This window comes from Equus asinus, chromosome 20 (genome assembly GCF_041296235.1).
Source record: "Equus asinus isolate D_3611 breed Donkey chromosome 20, EquAss-T2T_v2, whole genome shotgun sequence".
NCBI classification, from domain to species: Eukaryota; Metazoa; Chordata; class Mammalia; order Perissodactyla; family Equidae; genus Equus; species Equus asinus.
The window spans coordinates 54613726-54630811 of NC_091809.1; the positions used below are offsets into that span (position 1 = coordinate 54613726).

General features: G+C 36.9%; 1 protein-coding gene across 2 annotated transcripts in view; it reads right to left on the reverse strand.

The window, feature by feature from the left end:
- The window catches only part of DDX10 (DEAD-box helicase 10), a 277654-nt gene that overhangs the window by 213723 nt on the left and 46845 nt on the right, over positions 1 to 17086 (reverse strand). For both annotated transcript variants that reach the window (XR_011495704.1, XM_014844397.3), the window contains exon 13: positions 14683 to 15151. Coding sequence is in view for 1 of the 2 variants with exons in the window: in XM_014844397.3 (XP_014699883.1) it covers positions 14683 to 15151 (469 nt within the window). In the remaining variant the exon portion in view is untranslated. The remainder of the gene's footprint in view (positions 1 to 14682; positions 15152 to 17086) is intronic.

The following is a 17086-nucleotide window of genomic DNA, read 5'->3' on the forward strand; positions in this document are numbered from 1 at the left end:
ATAGCCTCATTAAATAATCATTTCTTGGCATCTGCTAAGGCTTTACATTTCACACAATGTGTGCAACTCAATACACATACGCTGTTGGAAAAATGTTCCCAATTGCAATAACACTCCTCTTTCCCTTAATATCTGATCTGAGGAATTCCTAGAAAAGTATGCAGTCTTTCAAATTAATGTTATTAATGAGAATATAATTAAGCATAAATGAGCTGTAGGTCTGAATTTGAAAAAGCTTTATGAATCATTTTTCTCCTTTATACTGTTACATATACAATTTTGGCAAGAACATATAAACCCAACACAGATGTGAACACACAGACCTGCCAAAACAACTCTTTCATTTCTGTTTTAAAATATCTAGATAATTTTGATTATCATGCTTACTCATATGCCTTAAAAGAGGAGCACAAGTACTACCTAGCAGCGTTTAGACTGCTTCTCCAAGATTCTTAAACGTGGGGACAACAGGACTCAAGTGGCACTGAACGTATGGAGAAGAACTTGTGCTGGCCATGAGAAATGGTAAGCCTGCTTCCAATTTGCCTCTGTCAAGGTTAAATCTTCAACTGAAGAAGTACACATTGTAGGAAAGAGTCTTGCAGTCTTCTGGCCACAGTGATTTATACACACACTCTTTATCCTCACTCTACTCAAAACTACATACACATTCAGACATAAAACAAACCACTGATGGAATAACATTAGGATAAAACTGATGTCTACAAGTGAACTCAGTAGAAAATAAAATTACTGGTAGTTCAATCTAAGAAGTTAGTTTTTCCAAAGAATTTTCTCAACCATCTTTAGAAGAAAGTTCTTTAGAAAAATTTCACTTGTATTTTTATTTTTCTAGAGAACACAGAGGACCACATCAAGAAAATAGGTCCTAGGGATCAAAGCAATCAATACAACAAGGATGACGGATGGATTAATTCAGATTTAGGAATATTTCACATAATATATTGACTCTGTATCAAACCCAGCTTTTCAAATCCAATACAACGGTCCTATCTAAGACTAACCCATTCAATCAACAGATATTTTCTGACCCCTTACGTTTCACGTACTTTATCAAATGGTACAGTCTCAAATTGGGGAAGAAATCTGAATAAACAGATAAAAGATCAACCAGATCTGAGTTAAAGAGGTTCTACTAATTTATTTATTCATTTACTCATTTCATTCAACAAACAGCTACTCAGAACCTACTATAATAACAGGCTATTCTGATAGATATAAAGACACAAAGACGAATAATATATATCTCCTGCCTCAACAAAGGTACATGGTATAGTGGGGAAAACAAACAAAACAACAGCCCAGGATGCTCAGGAAGCACACTTTGGAGCCCCTGATGGTCCCAGCAAATGTAACGACCCACTATTTAAGGTCTTATAAAAACAAAAGCAAGGGGGCTGGCCTCTTAGCCGAGTGGTTAAGTTCGCGCTCTCCACTGCAGGCAGCCCAGTGTTTCGTTGGTTCAAGTCCTGGGCGCGGACACGGCACTGCTCATCAGGCCACGCTGAGACAGCATCCCACATGCCACAACTAGAAGGACCCACCATGAAGAATATACAACTATGTGCTGGGGGGCTTTGGGGAGAAAAACGAAAAAAATAAAATCTTTAAAACAAAAAAACACAAAAGCAAGGGCTTTCAAACGGAGGAATTTGTGTGTCTCTGGAATTCTGTTGATCATTTAAACTAAAGTAGTTTTTCTACATTCTGATTTGGGAGAAGCAGACCAAAACAGAAAGACAGAAGAAGACAGTTCTCACGTTTTGCTGCTACCTAGCACTGGGAGACAATCATCCATGGATCTCTCATGTTTCTTCACATTTTCCAGCAGTTACTCTTCTGGATTATCTTTTCAAGTGTGTCAATATAGCACACAGCCTTAGAAGATAAAGAAATAGTATCTCCCTTGGGGGCAGTGAACAGATTTTCTCTTGACCAGGTTAATAAAGATAACCGAAGTACGGCACGTTTGCTAGCAGCCCTCCTATAGGACTGGGGATTTCTTCACTCTGACACAACCTACTCTGTGGACAGCACCAACCTGAGGACACCTCCACATGGTCCCTGGGGAACTTCAGAGGCAGGGGAACTAAGGCAAACTTGAAGCTCATGCAGCCTGCTGTACTGTGAGTTATCAAAATATATACCAAAGTACAGCAGGCTAATTTGTCAATCTGCAAGTAGGGTAGAATCTCAGGCTCGTCATGGTTTTTGAAACCTAGAAATAATTTGTTTCCCTCTCTTCAATAAATAAGAAAAGCCAAATGAATCTGCAATTTGCCCCCACAGAACAGAGCTAGTCAACAGGCGGTGGAAAAAGGAAGAGAGAAGAATTAACCCAGTACCCCATATTTAATCCTGTAATCATAAACCCATTATAAACCTAGTTAGCTAAAGCTGGTGTTAGTATAATCATAAACCTAGTTAGCTAAAGCTGGTGTTAGTAGACAGGCTGGAAACCAGACAGGTAGACTCCAGGGCACTGATAGCATATTCTTGGGCAATAAAATACCTCCCCCTTCTCCTTTTTGTGGGAGGGGGAAAAGTGAGAGTATTATTTCTAAAAACACCCATTAAAAACCAATACTTTGTTCAACTTATTAAATAAAATAGCTCAATAGCTATTAAAACATTTTACTAAGTATGTTTGAAATTGAGTCAACCTAAAAACTCTTTATAGAAAATAGGAGAAAATAAGATTCACTAAAAGCCAGCTTTTCAGATTCCTTTAAAAAAAAAATAAAAGTGTTCAATCTCAGAGGATTTGAGTGGAGAGTTGAAATAGAGAGCTTAATAGAATTTTACTTACTCTTTGACTTATAAAGTTCTACTTTACAGAAACGTCAGCAAGTAGGAAAAACAGTCTAGATAGATCAAAAGATGCAAACAAAACAAAAACACTGAACCAAACCACATGAGAGAATGTTATTTGGCAAATTGTTACTAAGTGTTTTTGGAATACGGAACCATTTCCTACATCAAACGTCCTGAAATTAGTGTACCTTCCAAAATCAGGTATTACAGCAAGGAAGAAAACAGTCCTCTGCTCTCTTGCTTCCCAAGACAAAAACCAGTAGATATGAAAATGCATGCAGGTGGCAGAATTATTCTAATCATGATCACCCAAAAGTCGTAATAGGAAATATGCCATTTTAATTTAGAACACAAACTTATAAAGTAATTATTATTTGAAGGTAGGCTCTATAGTGATTACCACTGCGAAACTGATTCACTTATTCCACCAACGTGAGGGGTGGGGAGGGAACAGACCAACAAGAAGGAAAATTGCATCAAGAGAGATTATCCTTGAAAATATGAGCCACGTCCCTTATACGCTCTCTGAAAAGTTAAAATATGTGATTTCTATCTCATGCATGCCTAATGCTTAGGATTTTCTTAATATATTCCAGGGATATTTACAGTGCCCAGTATACCAGGGCATTTGCTTCTGGAGCTTAAAGTAATGCACTCTAAGAATCACCACTGTGTTGGCTTTATTAGAACTGTAACAAAATATCACTGTTTTCAATCATTTATTATGCCAAATAAAAACCAGCAGATTCTCTGTCCAACAGTCTATCAGGACAGTCTGTCACCCTTATTCTGACAGCCAGCAGGCAAGCTAAAAGAAGAGAAGTAAAGAAAACAAACCAAAAACAGCAACAGCCTTCTGGAGGGAAAAATGTTCAGGAATTGATGGTCTGCTACCTGCTTAACACAGATAAACCTCTTGTCCTATGGTAAAATACTCCTAAGCTTGAAAAATAAATAAAATCTTTTTAAAAATTCAGTTTATTAAAACTTCATTGTAGATGTTTCTAATCATGATTTGTTTAGAAAAAGTTTCATTATTTTATTTCAATACTAGGGATAAAACTGCTGTTGATGAATCCACAGGAAAAGCTCATTTAAAGAAAAACAAGCTAGAAACAAGCATTAAGCGTCTACCATGCGAGAGATGCTGCAGAGAATGCAGGAACAAGCAAGAAATGTTACCTGCTCTGAAGGAGATTCATGTTACTACACATTTCTTTGTGTAGTGAACTGCCTATCAAAAGTCTGTTTATCAATTCTTCTTCTTAATCTTCCTTCCTTCCTTTTTTTGAGGAGGTAGATACACAATTTAAAGGAGGAACCCTCATATCCCACTTGTAGTGGTACCCCTTACAGGGCCAAAGCCCATCCACCAAAGATAACCCAAAAAGGGAGCCAGCCCTGTGGTGTGTGGTTAACTTTGTGCACTCCACTTTGGCAGCCCGGGGTTTGCAGGTTTGGACCCTGGGCAGAGACCTACATACTGTTCATCAAGCCATGCTGTGGCGGCATCCCACACACAAAACAGAGGAAGACTGGCACAGAAGTTAGCTCAGGGACAATCCTCCTCAAGCAAAAAGAGGAAAATTGGCAACAATGTTAGCTCAGGGCCAATCTTCCTCACCAAAAACAAAACAAAACAAAACAAAATCCAAAGGGCATGAAATGGTTAAAGAGAAACCGCAGAATTTTCTAATTGACAAACAAGATGTTCCATTCATTAAACATCATTCACTACACACCCAAACACCCCACAACATTGTATTCTATTATGGCCCTTTAAACAGATGAGACAGAAAACAAAAGAATACAGACAGAGGTTTTATGATCAAAAAGTAAAAAGAGAAAAACCAATTTAGAGAAAGAGAAGACAGCAAAAAAGTTGGAGAAAGAAAAAAGCCAGGAAAACAAAAAGGTGTCCATTTCACTTTTTAAGTAATTTTTCTTTAATATGTTTTACAACATGAGTCTCTGATGGATTGGAAACTAAAACATTAGCCCTTCAACAAACAGCTTGAGCAGCAGTGCCCTAAAGACTTTTAAAATTTAAACCGTCATGGGGGCCAGCTCCGTGGCTGAGTGGTTAAGTTCGCGCGCTCTGCTGCGGCGGCCCAGGGTTCGGATCCTGGGCGCAGACACGGCACTGCTCATCAGGCCACATTGAGGCAGCGTCGCACATGCCACAACTAGAAGGATCTGCAACTAAGATATACAACTGTGTTCGGGGGGTGGTTTGGGGAGATAAAGCAGAAAAAAAAAAAAAGATTGGCAACAGTTGTTAGCCCAGGTGCCAATCTTTACAAAAAAAAAAAATTTAAACCATCATGAAATCGATATGCTAATCTTATCAGTATATAGTTTATACTTAGACTTTACTTTTACTGAAAAAATAAGCCTTTGTTAATATACAGGCATCCCTGTTCCCCTGCACTTTACTGACGTGCCAGTGCTCTGGCCTATTAACTTGCTAGCACAGGCTCCCAGGAGGGTCTGAATTCTCTTTAGGTTCCCCCTACCCAGCCTGGCTCTCTTGCTCCATTCACCAACCTGCAAATCACACACATGCTCAAAGCACCAGCAGAGTTGGAGTACTTTAAGAAAAAAAAATGTTTTTGCAATAATATATTTCAACAAAAGCAATGAAGTAGGCATCATAGAAAAAATAAGAACTTGAGAACTTCTATCGTTTTAAAATTTAGTATTCTTTTTGTTTCAAATAACGTATGGGGGGAGGGTATAGAAAAATCTTTTCAGAATTTAAAACCTCTCAAGGTCTTAATCCAGCAGTGATAGAATGCCTCACACACTCCCAGGGAGGCACCCCTGACCATTTTATGTGAAATTGTAACACCCTACCCCCTGACTGCCTCCCTCTTACCCTGCTCCATTTTTCCCAAAGCACATGCATCTGTTTTTCATCTACCTTCCCCCAACTAGAACTTAAGCTCCATGAGGATAGGGAATGTTATTAACATTCTCAACTTCTAGCACTTAGCAGGCAGTCAGTAAATATTTGCTGAGTAGATTCTTCTAAAAGATCTCATTAAGCCTTCATTTAATAAGCCTCCATTTCATCTAAAATGCAAACTTTCATGGTAGGAATAAAGCTTCAGGTCAAAGCAAACATGATTTAACTGCCTTTCACCAACAGATGGCACTAGCTTCAGCTGCTGCCTTGGACTTAGATTCAGGATGCATCTGAAACTGTGTTTCAAAAATGTACACTGAAAAGAACCAAATCAAAATGTAAATATGTTTAGACAAATTTAAGAGAGATGAAGAGTTAAATTCAATGCTCCCACAAAGAGAATCCTCCCATTAAAAAGTTTTGGGTAAAAATATATACACTGACTGGGTAGACTTATTAACAACAGGTCTTATGAACAGCATTTTGGAAACTAACCTGTTCATGAGCAGAGGACCTGCATAGCAGCCTAAATTCTCTACAGTATATCTGTAGAGCTATAAATATAAACAAACACTTGAAGACACTGAAAAGCTCCCTGTTTCTGATTATCCTAATAGTCAAGTTCAAAGGCAACTTACAACCCTCAATAATAACCTGTCCTATTTCACCTTTCTTTCACTACCTCTACATTACCTTAAAATGAAGGTAAACATAACCTGATAAATTTTCTGAAATTTAAGCTATAAAAGTAAGTCATTAGAAAATTCAGTAGTCACCAGATGCTTTAAATATCGAGTACTACAGAAAAGTAGGAAACAAAGGAGAACAAGTCAAAATGTTTTTGATACGATAACGATCCAGCATGTGAAAGAATAAACATCAAGGCAAAGCTGTTGGCTTTCCATTGTGAATTTACTTCCTCGGGAAATCATGTGCATACAAAACTCAAATAGGGAAGGAAGGAAAAGATACATATATTTATATAGCAACTCATATGTACATCTGAGTTTCAAGTCACACAATAACTATTCCTTTTGAATTGGAATGAAGTTTACAACTAAAGAATTAAGCACAGGATGCAAGAAAAGGGCACCTGTAAGAAGATAAGCGAGCATATATACCAACACCATTTGAACTAGTCAACATTTAAAGGTCATCCCACCATTTCTCCACTTCATAGTACCAAAAATTGGGAGCACAGTAATCTTGATTCCTTGGTTTTACTTTAAAGAGCTCTCCCTTCTGTTTAATTCAACTGAGCATTATGTAAGACCCTTGACACAAAGGTTATGACAATCTCAGTAATCACCAGGTAGAGAAGAAAGAGAAATTAAGACATTCCTGTAGGTATACTATGAAACACCAAAAAGAAAAATACTAACAAAATAGACAATCGGAAGCCAGATGTCAGTGGGATGAAGAAATAAAGAAAGGCTTCAAAGAAGAGGCAAGATTAGCAATGAATCTTACAGGAGAGGTAAGATGTGAAATGCTGGAGTGGTGAGAATATTCTAGGAAGGAATCCCTTCAGAGTAAGTGGAAACTCACACTGGAAAGAATGGGCTGGTAGTATAATGGGGTAGGGGCTGGCTTACAAAGCCCAACTGAAAGGAAGATCGGCCACATGAAAAAATACTAACGTGACAGAAGTTTGCAGGAAGATGCCTCAGAGAAAGAACAATGGGGACCAATTATGAGGCTTATCCCAAGTCAAGTCTGAGGTGATAAGGGTCTGGGGCAGAATAGTGGCAGTGCTAGTGCAAAGTGAAAAAGAACATTAAAAGACACTGCTAAATGTAGAAATGACAGGAATCAAAAAAAGCACAATCATGTTGAGGCTCAAGTCAGATGGGCCTAGGTACAAATCCTAATTCTGCCACTTCACTAACTGTAGAACATTAGGCAAGCAAGTGAACCTTTCAAAGTCTCTGTTTTTTAACCCACAAAATGGAAGTAATAGCACACAAGCCTGTGGTAAAAGTTTAAGCAAATGAGATAAAATATTCAAAGTGCATGGCAGATTACTGAAAATCAGTAGATGTTCATCACTTCCTGATACTTCTTTTACAAAAACATAGCTGTCTGCAACAAATTTCTGGAAATAGCTACCACAGTTCATTCCCATTTTAAATCGAATAATTATGAGGATAAAAACAGCTAAACTCCAGCACTCTCCTAAAACAATTTATCAGCATGCCCAATCACTCCCCAAAAAAAGACATTACTTTCTCTAATGTAACTTCTAAATCAAGTCTTAAAAATAAGCAATATCCATAACCTAATATCTTCTACATAATACCTTCTAAAAGTATATTACACAATATTATCCACGAGAATATTGCCAGTTAACTGGACAGAGAACTCCACCTAGAAAAATATTTGTGTAATAATTTATTTAATGATTCCACATGAAATAAATATCTACTGTTAATACCATTTTCACTTCTACTTATAAGCAATCAATTCATTTCTACAGGGCATTGTGCTTGCCTAATAGAGTCTGAATATATCAAATTATAAACTCTCCATAAATATTTGGCTATAATGTCAATTGGACCTGTGATATCAGTGGAGAAGGTTTAGCACTCTTCAGATCAATACAGGACACTGAGAAATGTGAAAAATGCTCTATCAACTATGCTATAACCATAAAAGCAAACTTGTTTCCTGATACTGTACTTCAAGTAAATGAAATGCATCACTTTCTTTCTACAATGGTTCCTGATTCAGAAAAATAAGCCTTATTTTTCAACAACTACCTCAGACACTGCCTGGCCATGGAACAGGCAAACCTATATCACCCCCTTTCCTGTATGTCCCTATAATACTTTACCAAGTGGAAATAATAGTTAACATTATCTATGCTTCTTCTACATACACAAACTTTGCTGGGTGCTTTTTGTTTCTATTCATCACAATAACTCTACCAAGCAGATGTTGTTATTGGCCCCATTTTACAGAGAAAGACACAAAGGCGCAGAAAGGCTAACTACTGAACAGCATACCAGAAATGGCTCCCCATATTAAACACGTACTTCCTTATGGCCATGGTTTTGCTCATTCTGTACTCTTTGCTTAGAATGCTTTTTCCCCCTTCCTATTAACTCCTATACTTTCTTTAAGGTACAATGTCCCCCAGGACATCTTCTCTACTACGATGCCAATATCTGAGCTTTAAACATTTGGTTGCATGAATGAATAAATGGATAGAAGGCTGGCATTCTGTACTGAAATGCTGGTTTAATAATCTGCTATGTTAACTAAAGCATAAGCCTCTAAAACTCACTAAGTAACTAGCAAAGTCCCTGGCACCTAGTAGAAACTCAGTAATTGCTGCTGGAAGGAGAAGAAAAAGGAAAAGTGAGAAAAGAAAAAGGGAAAACGAGAGAAAAGATGAAGAGACAAGAGGCAGAAAAAGCCCAGCTCCCATATATCAGAATCTTCATTTGGAACTTAGAATATCTTCATAAGAGAACACTCATAAATAATAACATTAGCTAATCTATGCTTTACCATCAACAGAGTTCTTGCAATACTAAGAATTTCCATGCAAAGATGTAAGACACAATGTAAACAGGATATAGAATCAACTCTAGCGTACAAAGAATAATCTATGAGTATCACCCGAATCTTAATTAAAACTGACCTATGTTTACTGTTAAGGAAGCTTTAAAAAGACACTGGCTGAGCTAAAATAAAATTTACCCATTCGTCTCATTTCTAAACAATTATAAAATGTGAAAGACAAAAGTATAAGCTTAGAGACTTCATTCCCATATTTAAGAAAATGTTTTAGGGGCCAGCCTGGTGGCATAGTGGTTAAGTTCGCGCACATTGCTTCAGCAGCCCAGGGTTCCCAGGTTCAGTTTCTGGGCATGAACCTACACACCACTCATCAAGCCACGCTGTGGCAGCATCCCACATACAAAACAGAGGAAGATTGGCACAGATGTTGGCTCAGCAACAATCTTCCTCAAGCAAAAAGAGGAAGACTGGCAATGGATGTTAGCTCTGGGCAAATCTTCCTCACTAAAAAAAAAAAAAGAGAGAGAGAGAGAGAAAATGTTTTAAAATCTTTTTTCAATTTAATCATTTTAATCATATATTCACATTCTTCTCTAACACTGTTTCCCTGGAGGTCAACTTTCTAGACACCCAACAGCCAATAAAAGCAGCCAAACCAAAAGTCTCTTCCCTGTGGTGGGAGGTCAACCAACCTTCTCTTACTGCTTTAGTGCCTGATAGCAGCCAGGCTCTCTCTTACCCCTCTCTTATTGCTCCACTCATGACTCCCTCTCCGCTGCTAAGAAAATCTGTTTCTCTGTCCATGCCTTGATCCTGTCAAATAGAAAAGGACTATGACAAGGTAGTCTTCTAGAAGACATCACTTGCACCCAGTACTCAGCACCTCTCTTCTCCATTCATGTCTAAGTCTAAAGAGGTAAATGTATCAACTCTATATTCCAACTGTCTGCATAGCCCAAATTTATTTGGATAGCCCAAAATTATTTATAGTCCTGTCAATGGCACAGACATTACCTAGTGACAGAAAGTAAACCACACACAAATTATGGTAGGCAACAGGACTGGGTAGAAAGAGAAGGTGATTTGGCATCGGAGACAGATTTAAGCACTGACTCCACCACTGTGACTCTGGAAGTCATTTAAAAGCCTCTGTGAAATTTTAAACATCATCATCTCCCTTTCCTGTCATGAGGATAAAATGAGAACTTACAAGGAAAGTATTTGGTATATGATAAAACACCAAATTAGCATTATTTTATTGATGAAAATGATATGATTATTAAAATCCACATGATCTACAATCCAATGTGTTCCCATGGGCTCCAAGCTTCAATTGAGTTGGACAAATCTTCTCCCTTTTCCAAAGGGGCAAGAAAAGAAGAAAAAGATACCAAGGCAAAAAGAATAGCCTGTAATATAAGTAATGAAATCCGTTCTCTTGTGTGTCTGGTATGTCGTCCCTAAAGACAATTCTGAAACAGGAACAAAAATATTTGAACAAAGCCACCTGTGTCTGAAAAAGTATTTAGTCTCCCAAAGGGAATACATTCATCTATGTGTGTAAGTAATAGTATTATTTCCCATTTTTTGTATGGTTTGGTTTTCTTTACTTTGTCAGGTCTATCCTTAAAAACAGGTAATAAAAAAAGCAGCCTCCAGTGAGTGATGGCTGCAATACAATACTAAAATATAAAATGCAAGAACAAAGGCTAAAATGGAAAGCCAACTGAGACTGTGGATGCAAAAATCACACTCAAAACCAAGTGCCTTGAAAACATGATAAAGAATCAGATTATAATCTTTTTGCAAATAAGTGTTAATTGTGAAAACTCAAAGGCAGATAACAGGGAAAGTTGACAAGACTAGGTGAAAAAAAAAAGGCAGTAAGCCTTCCTATCTCAGCTAAAGAACGAATAGTTTCAACTTTACTATTTGTGAACAGTATTAGGTAATGTGCACAAAGAAAGGGAAAAACACTCCCTTATCAGCAGCTCAAAATCTTACTAACTGCCCCAAAATGTTCCTCGCATATGACATATATGCCATACTTCCAATTTATTATAGTAAAAAAAATCATGTAGGTATTTCAAAGAACTTTTATAGTATACCATGCAAACATATTCTTAGTTAGAATTTTACATAATTACCATTAGATACTTTCATTTACTATCTAAATTACAAAGCTTGGCCTATACAGGTACATCATTTAGAATCAAATAAATAAGTTATTTTATTTATGCTCATGTTTATAGAAAGTTCGAGAATACCTTTTGAATCACTATAAGTCAATCAGGTAAATCTTACATAGTTTCAAAATATAGGTTTCCAAGAACAAACCTATATATACGAATTCTATGTAATTCACAGCAAGCAAAACTATCAAAGTGAAAGAATAAGCAAGAAATCCAGTAATTCACTCATTCACTCATGAAACATTTGTGAAATGTGCTAACAGGAGGTAGACACTGTACCAGGCCCTGAACACACACTGGTCAGGAAGACATTAATTTCAAGGAATTTAGAATCCAGTAGGGATGGCAGACAAATAATTGTGTGTGACATGGGCTATAAAAAAAGGTTAAAAGTCAGGGATGATAACTAACGTTTAAGGACATCTTGGAAATCAACAAGCAAGAGACCAGTATCATAAGAGGAAAAAAAAGAGGGAAAAATATAAGCAATACACATACAGAAAAATTACACAAGTGAAATAAACGAATAATGCTCAACAGAATCCAAAAAAGATAAATTCAAACAGTAAGACAACATTTCTCACTGTTTTTTTCAAAACAGTAAAAACACGTTAGTATTTGCTGTTGGTTTGAATAAATGGGCACTGACACACAAAGCTAGTGGACAATGATCAATATGACCCTCTCTGTAAAACAGTCTGGCAAAATGTATCAAAAGTTTTTAAAATGTCATGTTCCCACAGTCATTATAAGAAAACTAGAAGCCAATATCCCTCATGAACACAGAAGCCAAGATCCTTAAGAAAATATTCGCAAGAGGAATCCTGCAACAGACCATGGAAAACACATCATGAGTAAGTGAAATTTATCACAGGAATTTAAAGTTGGCTCAACGTTAGAAAAAATCAGTTTATCAACAGAACAACTATATGGTTACCTTAATAACAGAGGGAAAAGCATCTGACAAAATTCACCATCCATTTCTGACAAAAACACTAAACCAGCTAGGAATAGAACTTTCTCAACCTGATTAAAACATTTACAAAAAACCTACAGCTAAGTTTAGATGTAATGGTAAAAGACTTAATATTTCCCGTCCCTAAGATCAGGAACAAGAAAATATCGTCCACTCTCACAACTGCTACTCAACATACAGTGCAATCAAATAAGAAAATGAAATAAAAGGTGGAGAGACTGGAAAGTGAGAAATGAAACCATCTTTATTAACGAACACCGTGATGACCATCTACAGAGAAAATCATAAAGAATCACCAAAAAGAGCCACCGGAACCAATAGGTAGGTCAGTTTAGAATGACTGGTATACAAAAATAAATTGTATTTCTATATACAGGCAAAGAATTGAAAATTGAAATTTTAGAAGTACCATCTATAACAGTACTGAAAAATATGAAATAGTAAGAAATAAATCTAAAATATGTGCAAGATATGCATGCTTAAAATTATAAAACAATGCTACAAGACATTAAAGAACGCCTAAACGAATGGAAAGATGTATCACGTTTATGAATCAAAAGACTCAACTAAGGTGTCAATTCTCCCCAAATAGATTTACAGATTCAATGTAAGCTCAATGAGGATACCAGCTGGTTTTCTGTACAAATTAACCAGCCGATTTAACAACTTATATGGAAATACAATGGTCCAAAAATAGCCAAAACAATTTTTTTTAAGTACCAAGTTGGAAGACTCACACTACCTGATTTGACATTTACTATAAAGTTACACTAATCTAGACAGGTGTTATTGGTGAGACGATAGCTGTATAGACGAAATTGAGTCAACAAAGGGACCTAGACATACATGGTCAACTAACTTCCAACAAAGGGCCAAAGTAACTGAACGGAAAAGTGCAGTATTTAAGAAATAGTACTGATTCAATTCAACATCCACATGAAAAAAAAAGAACTTTAACCTTTACCTCACACCATACATAAAAATTAAGTTGAAATCAATCCTGGCCTAAATTTGAATGCTAAAACTATAAAACCCCTAGAAGAAAACATAGGAGAAAATCTTTGTGACCTTGGGTTAACCACAGATTTATCAGACATGACAAAATATCTCAATTATAAGTGATAAATCAGACTTCAAAAACCAGATTATTGGTCAAGAACACGGACACTAAAGTCAGAATAACTAGGTTCAAATTCCAACACTGTCGGTAACAAGTTGTGCATCTAACTATTTTATTGTCTCTGTTTTTTCCCCTCACATATATAATGAAATAGCACCTACCTCATAGTAGGTTACCTTCATAGGGTTATTCAAGGACCAAATGAGATAATCTAATATATATATATCATTACATTATTATGTAATAATAATATACATTAAGTACTCAATAAGTATGTTTGCTACCTTTCCAAAATTTTTATTTAGTTACTTAAAGAAACACCTATCCAAGTTTCATAATTCAAAATTTACTATTTCCTACTATCGGTCTTAGAAAGAATTTTATTAAACATTGTACAAAGAATAAAAGGTTGGCTTCATTTTTCATTCAATTCTCTTTAAAGAAATGATAAAGAATAAAGGCATACAAAATAGGAAGAAAAATAAGGGAAAGAGGAGAAACATTTACTGTGCATCTACAAAAACCTCAGGAAACAGGTGCTTTATCCGGATTACATCTTTTGTTCCTCCTAGCAGGTACCTACAGAGAAAGAAAGGACCTACACCAAATTTTTAATAAACCTCCATAAGTGGCCTTTAAAAACAAGTGCCAGCTTTCTGTTTAAGATACTGGATTGGTGCCCAAAAGCAAACACCTCAATAAAAGTAAAATTCGTGTTTAGAGAGATTAAATTGTTCTAAGGAACATCTGCAATGATTTAAATCAGAAAGTAATTTGTTAAGAATCACAATGAGGGATCCTCACATCATACACCATAGAACCCCATCACATTCCTTAATGTTATAATCATGACTCTGGCTACTTTTAACACATGCATCAGAAAACCAGTAAATGAGAAGATTAAAGCTGTCGACCTCTTAAGAGTTCCCAAAGTTATGAAAAATCAGAATTCTTTGGCACCTATTCCATCTTTAAATATGGAGAAGGAGAGAGAGTTCACTGCAAAGAAAATCATTCTACAAATTTATCCTGGTTCTTACTTTCCCACAGTTCCCCAAAAGCAACAAGGAGCACACAGTAAAGTGGTGGGAAATAAAAGAAGACACTCCACTGGGAGTAAACTTACCTGTAACGTTTTATTCTCTTTAAGGTCCAACCCAAACACATTGTGCCGCTTCACCTTAAAGAAATCAGCATCAAGTCCATCTTCCTCCTCATCATCTCTGTCCAAGAAGTGCATAGAAACTTCCTTGTTTTTCTGAGACTCATCAGTGCTAGGGACAGATTGAGTTTGAGACCCTTTTGCTTTTCCCAGTTTCTCTTCCATTTCTTCTTCATCTTCCTTTTCTTCCTCTTCAGCACTAATACTGTTAGCCAGTCTGTACTCTGTCCCTTCTGATCTTTTCCCACCTTTCTGAAGGATGGACATTTTCTCACTGAAGTAGGCTCTAAATTCTTCCACTTCATCATTGGTGAGGGAGGGAGCCCTTGGCCCAATTACTTTATTATCTTGGCTCACTACCAATTCTCTGGTGGGTTGTTTCTGCATTTTCTGAAGAAATCTTACCCGTGGTGCCACAGCAAGACCAAGAGACCTTAAATATGGGCAAATTAAAATAGTTATGTCAATACACTGATGGTGGGTTCATAGGTATTATGAAACAGCTTCTCAGGAGTTAGAGATTTTTAGAGTTTGGTTTTTTTTTTAAAGAAAACATTCCTCTAAGATACAATGCAATCTTGACAAGTTAGATGATCCAAAAGGCAAGCCAAAAAATACTGAATACCTGTCAAAAAAAAAAAACTGGAGATACCCTGTTTTGCACTAAGAGGTTAACATGGTATAAAATACAGAGCATGAGACCAGAAACAAGGAACAGTTCAAGTACTCAATCGGTGCATTTCCAGTTTAACTCTCTCACCTCAGCTTCCTCCAACACGAGATAACAATACCTACCAGGCCCATCTCACAGTTGTTGTAAAGATCTGATGTACTAACTATATGAAAATACTCTGTAAAATGTAAACATTAAGGCTAGAAAAGACATGGCCATGAAAGGACAAACCAGTTCTCTACAAAGAATAAACTCAAGTATCATCATCCTCCCTTCTGAGACACATAATATGACATAATCACTTCTATAAAAAAGGAGTTTTAAGCCGGAGGAATCACAATCCCCGATTTCAAAACATACTACAAAGCTACAGTGATCAAAACAGCATGGTACTGGTACAAAAACAGGTGCTCAGATCAATGGAACAGAATTGAAAGCCCAGAGATAAAACCACACATCTATGGACAGCTAATCTTCGACAAAGGAACAGAGGGCCTACAATGGAGAAAAGAAAGTCTCTTCAACAAATGGTGCTGGGAAAACTGGACAGCCACATGTAAAAGACTGAAAATTGACCACTCTTTTTCACCACACACCAAAATAAACTCAAAATGGATCAAAGACCTAAAGATTAGGCCTGAAACAATAAGTCTTCTAGAAGAGAATATAGGCAGTACACTCTTGGACATCAGTTTCAAAAGAATCTTTTCGGACACTATAACTCCTCAGTTGAGGGAAACAATAGAAAGAATAAACAAATGGGACTTCATCAGACTAAAGAGCTTCTTCAAGGCAAGGGAAAACAGGATTGAAACAAAAAAACAGCTCACTAATTGGGAAAAAATATTTACAAGCCACTTATCCGACAAAGGGTTAATCTCCATAATATACAAAGAACTCACACGGCTTAACAACAAAAAAACAAACAACCCGATCAAAAAATGGGCAGAGGACATGAACAGACATCTCTGAAAAGAAGATATAAATATGGCCAATAGACACATGAAAAGATGTTCATCATTGCTAATCATCAGGGAAATGCAAATCAAAACTACACTAAGATATCACCTTACACCCGTTAGATTGGCAAAACCATCCAAAACCAAGAGCGACGAATGTTGGAGAGGTTGTGGAGAAAAAGGAACCCTCATACACCGTTGGTGGGAATGCAAACTGGTACAGCCACTATGGAAAACAGTATGGAGATTTCTCAAAAAGTTAAAAATAGAAATACCCTATGACCCAGCCATCCCATTACTGGGTATCTATCCTAAGAACCTGAAATCAGAAATCCCAAGAGTCCCTTGCACCCCTATGTTCATCGCAGCATTATTTACAATAGCCAAGACGTGGAACCAACCTACATGCCCAGAAACTGATGATTGGATAAAGAAGATATGGTATATATACACAATGGAATACTACTCAGCCATAAAAAAAGACAAAATTGGCCCATTCACAGCAACGTGGATGGACCTTGAGGGTATTATGTTAAGCGAAACAAGCCAGTCAGAGAAAGACGAACTCTATATGACTCCACTCATAGGTGGAAGTTAACATATTGACAAGGAGATCTGATGGGTGGTTACCAGGGAAAAGGGGGGGTGGGGGGAGGGCACAAAGCAGGAACTGGTGGACCCACAACATGACTAACAATAATGTACAACTGAAATCTCACAAGGTTGTAGTCTATCA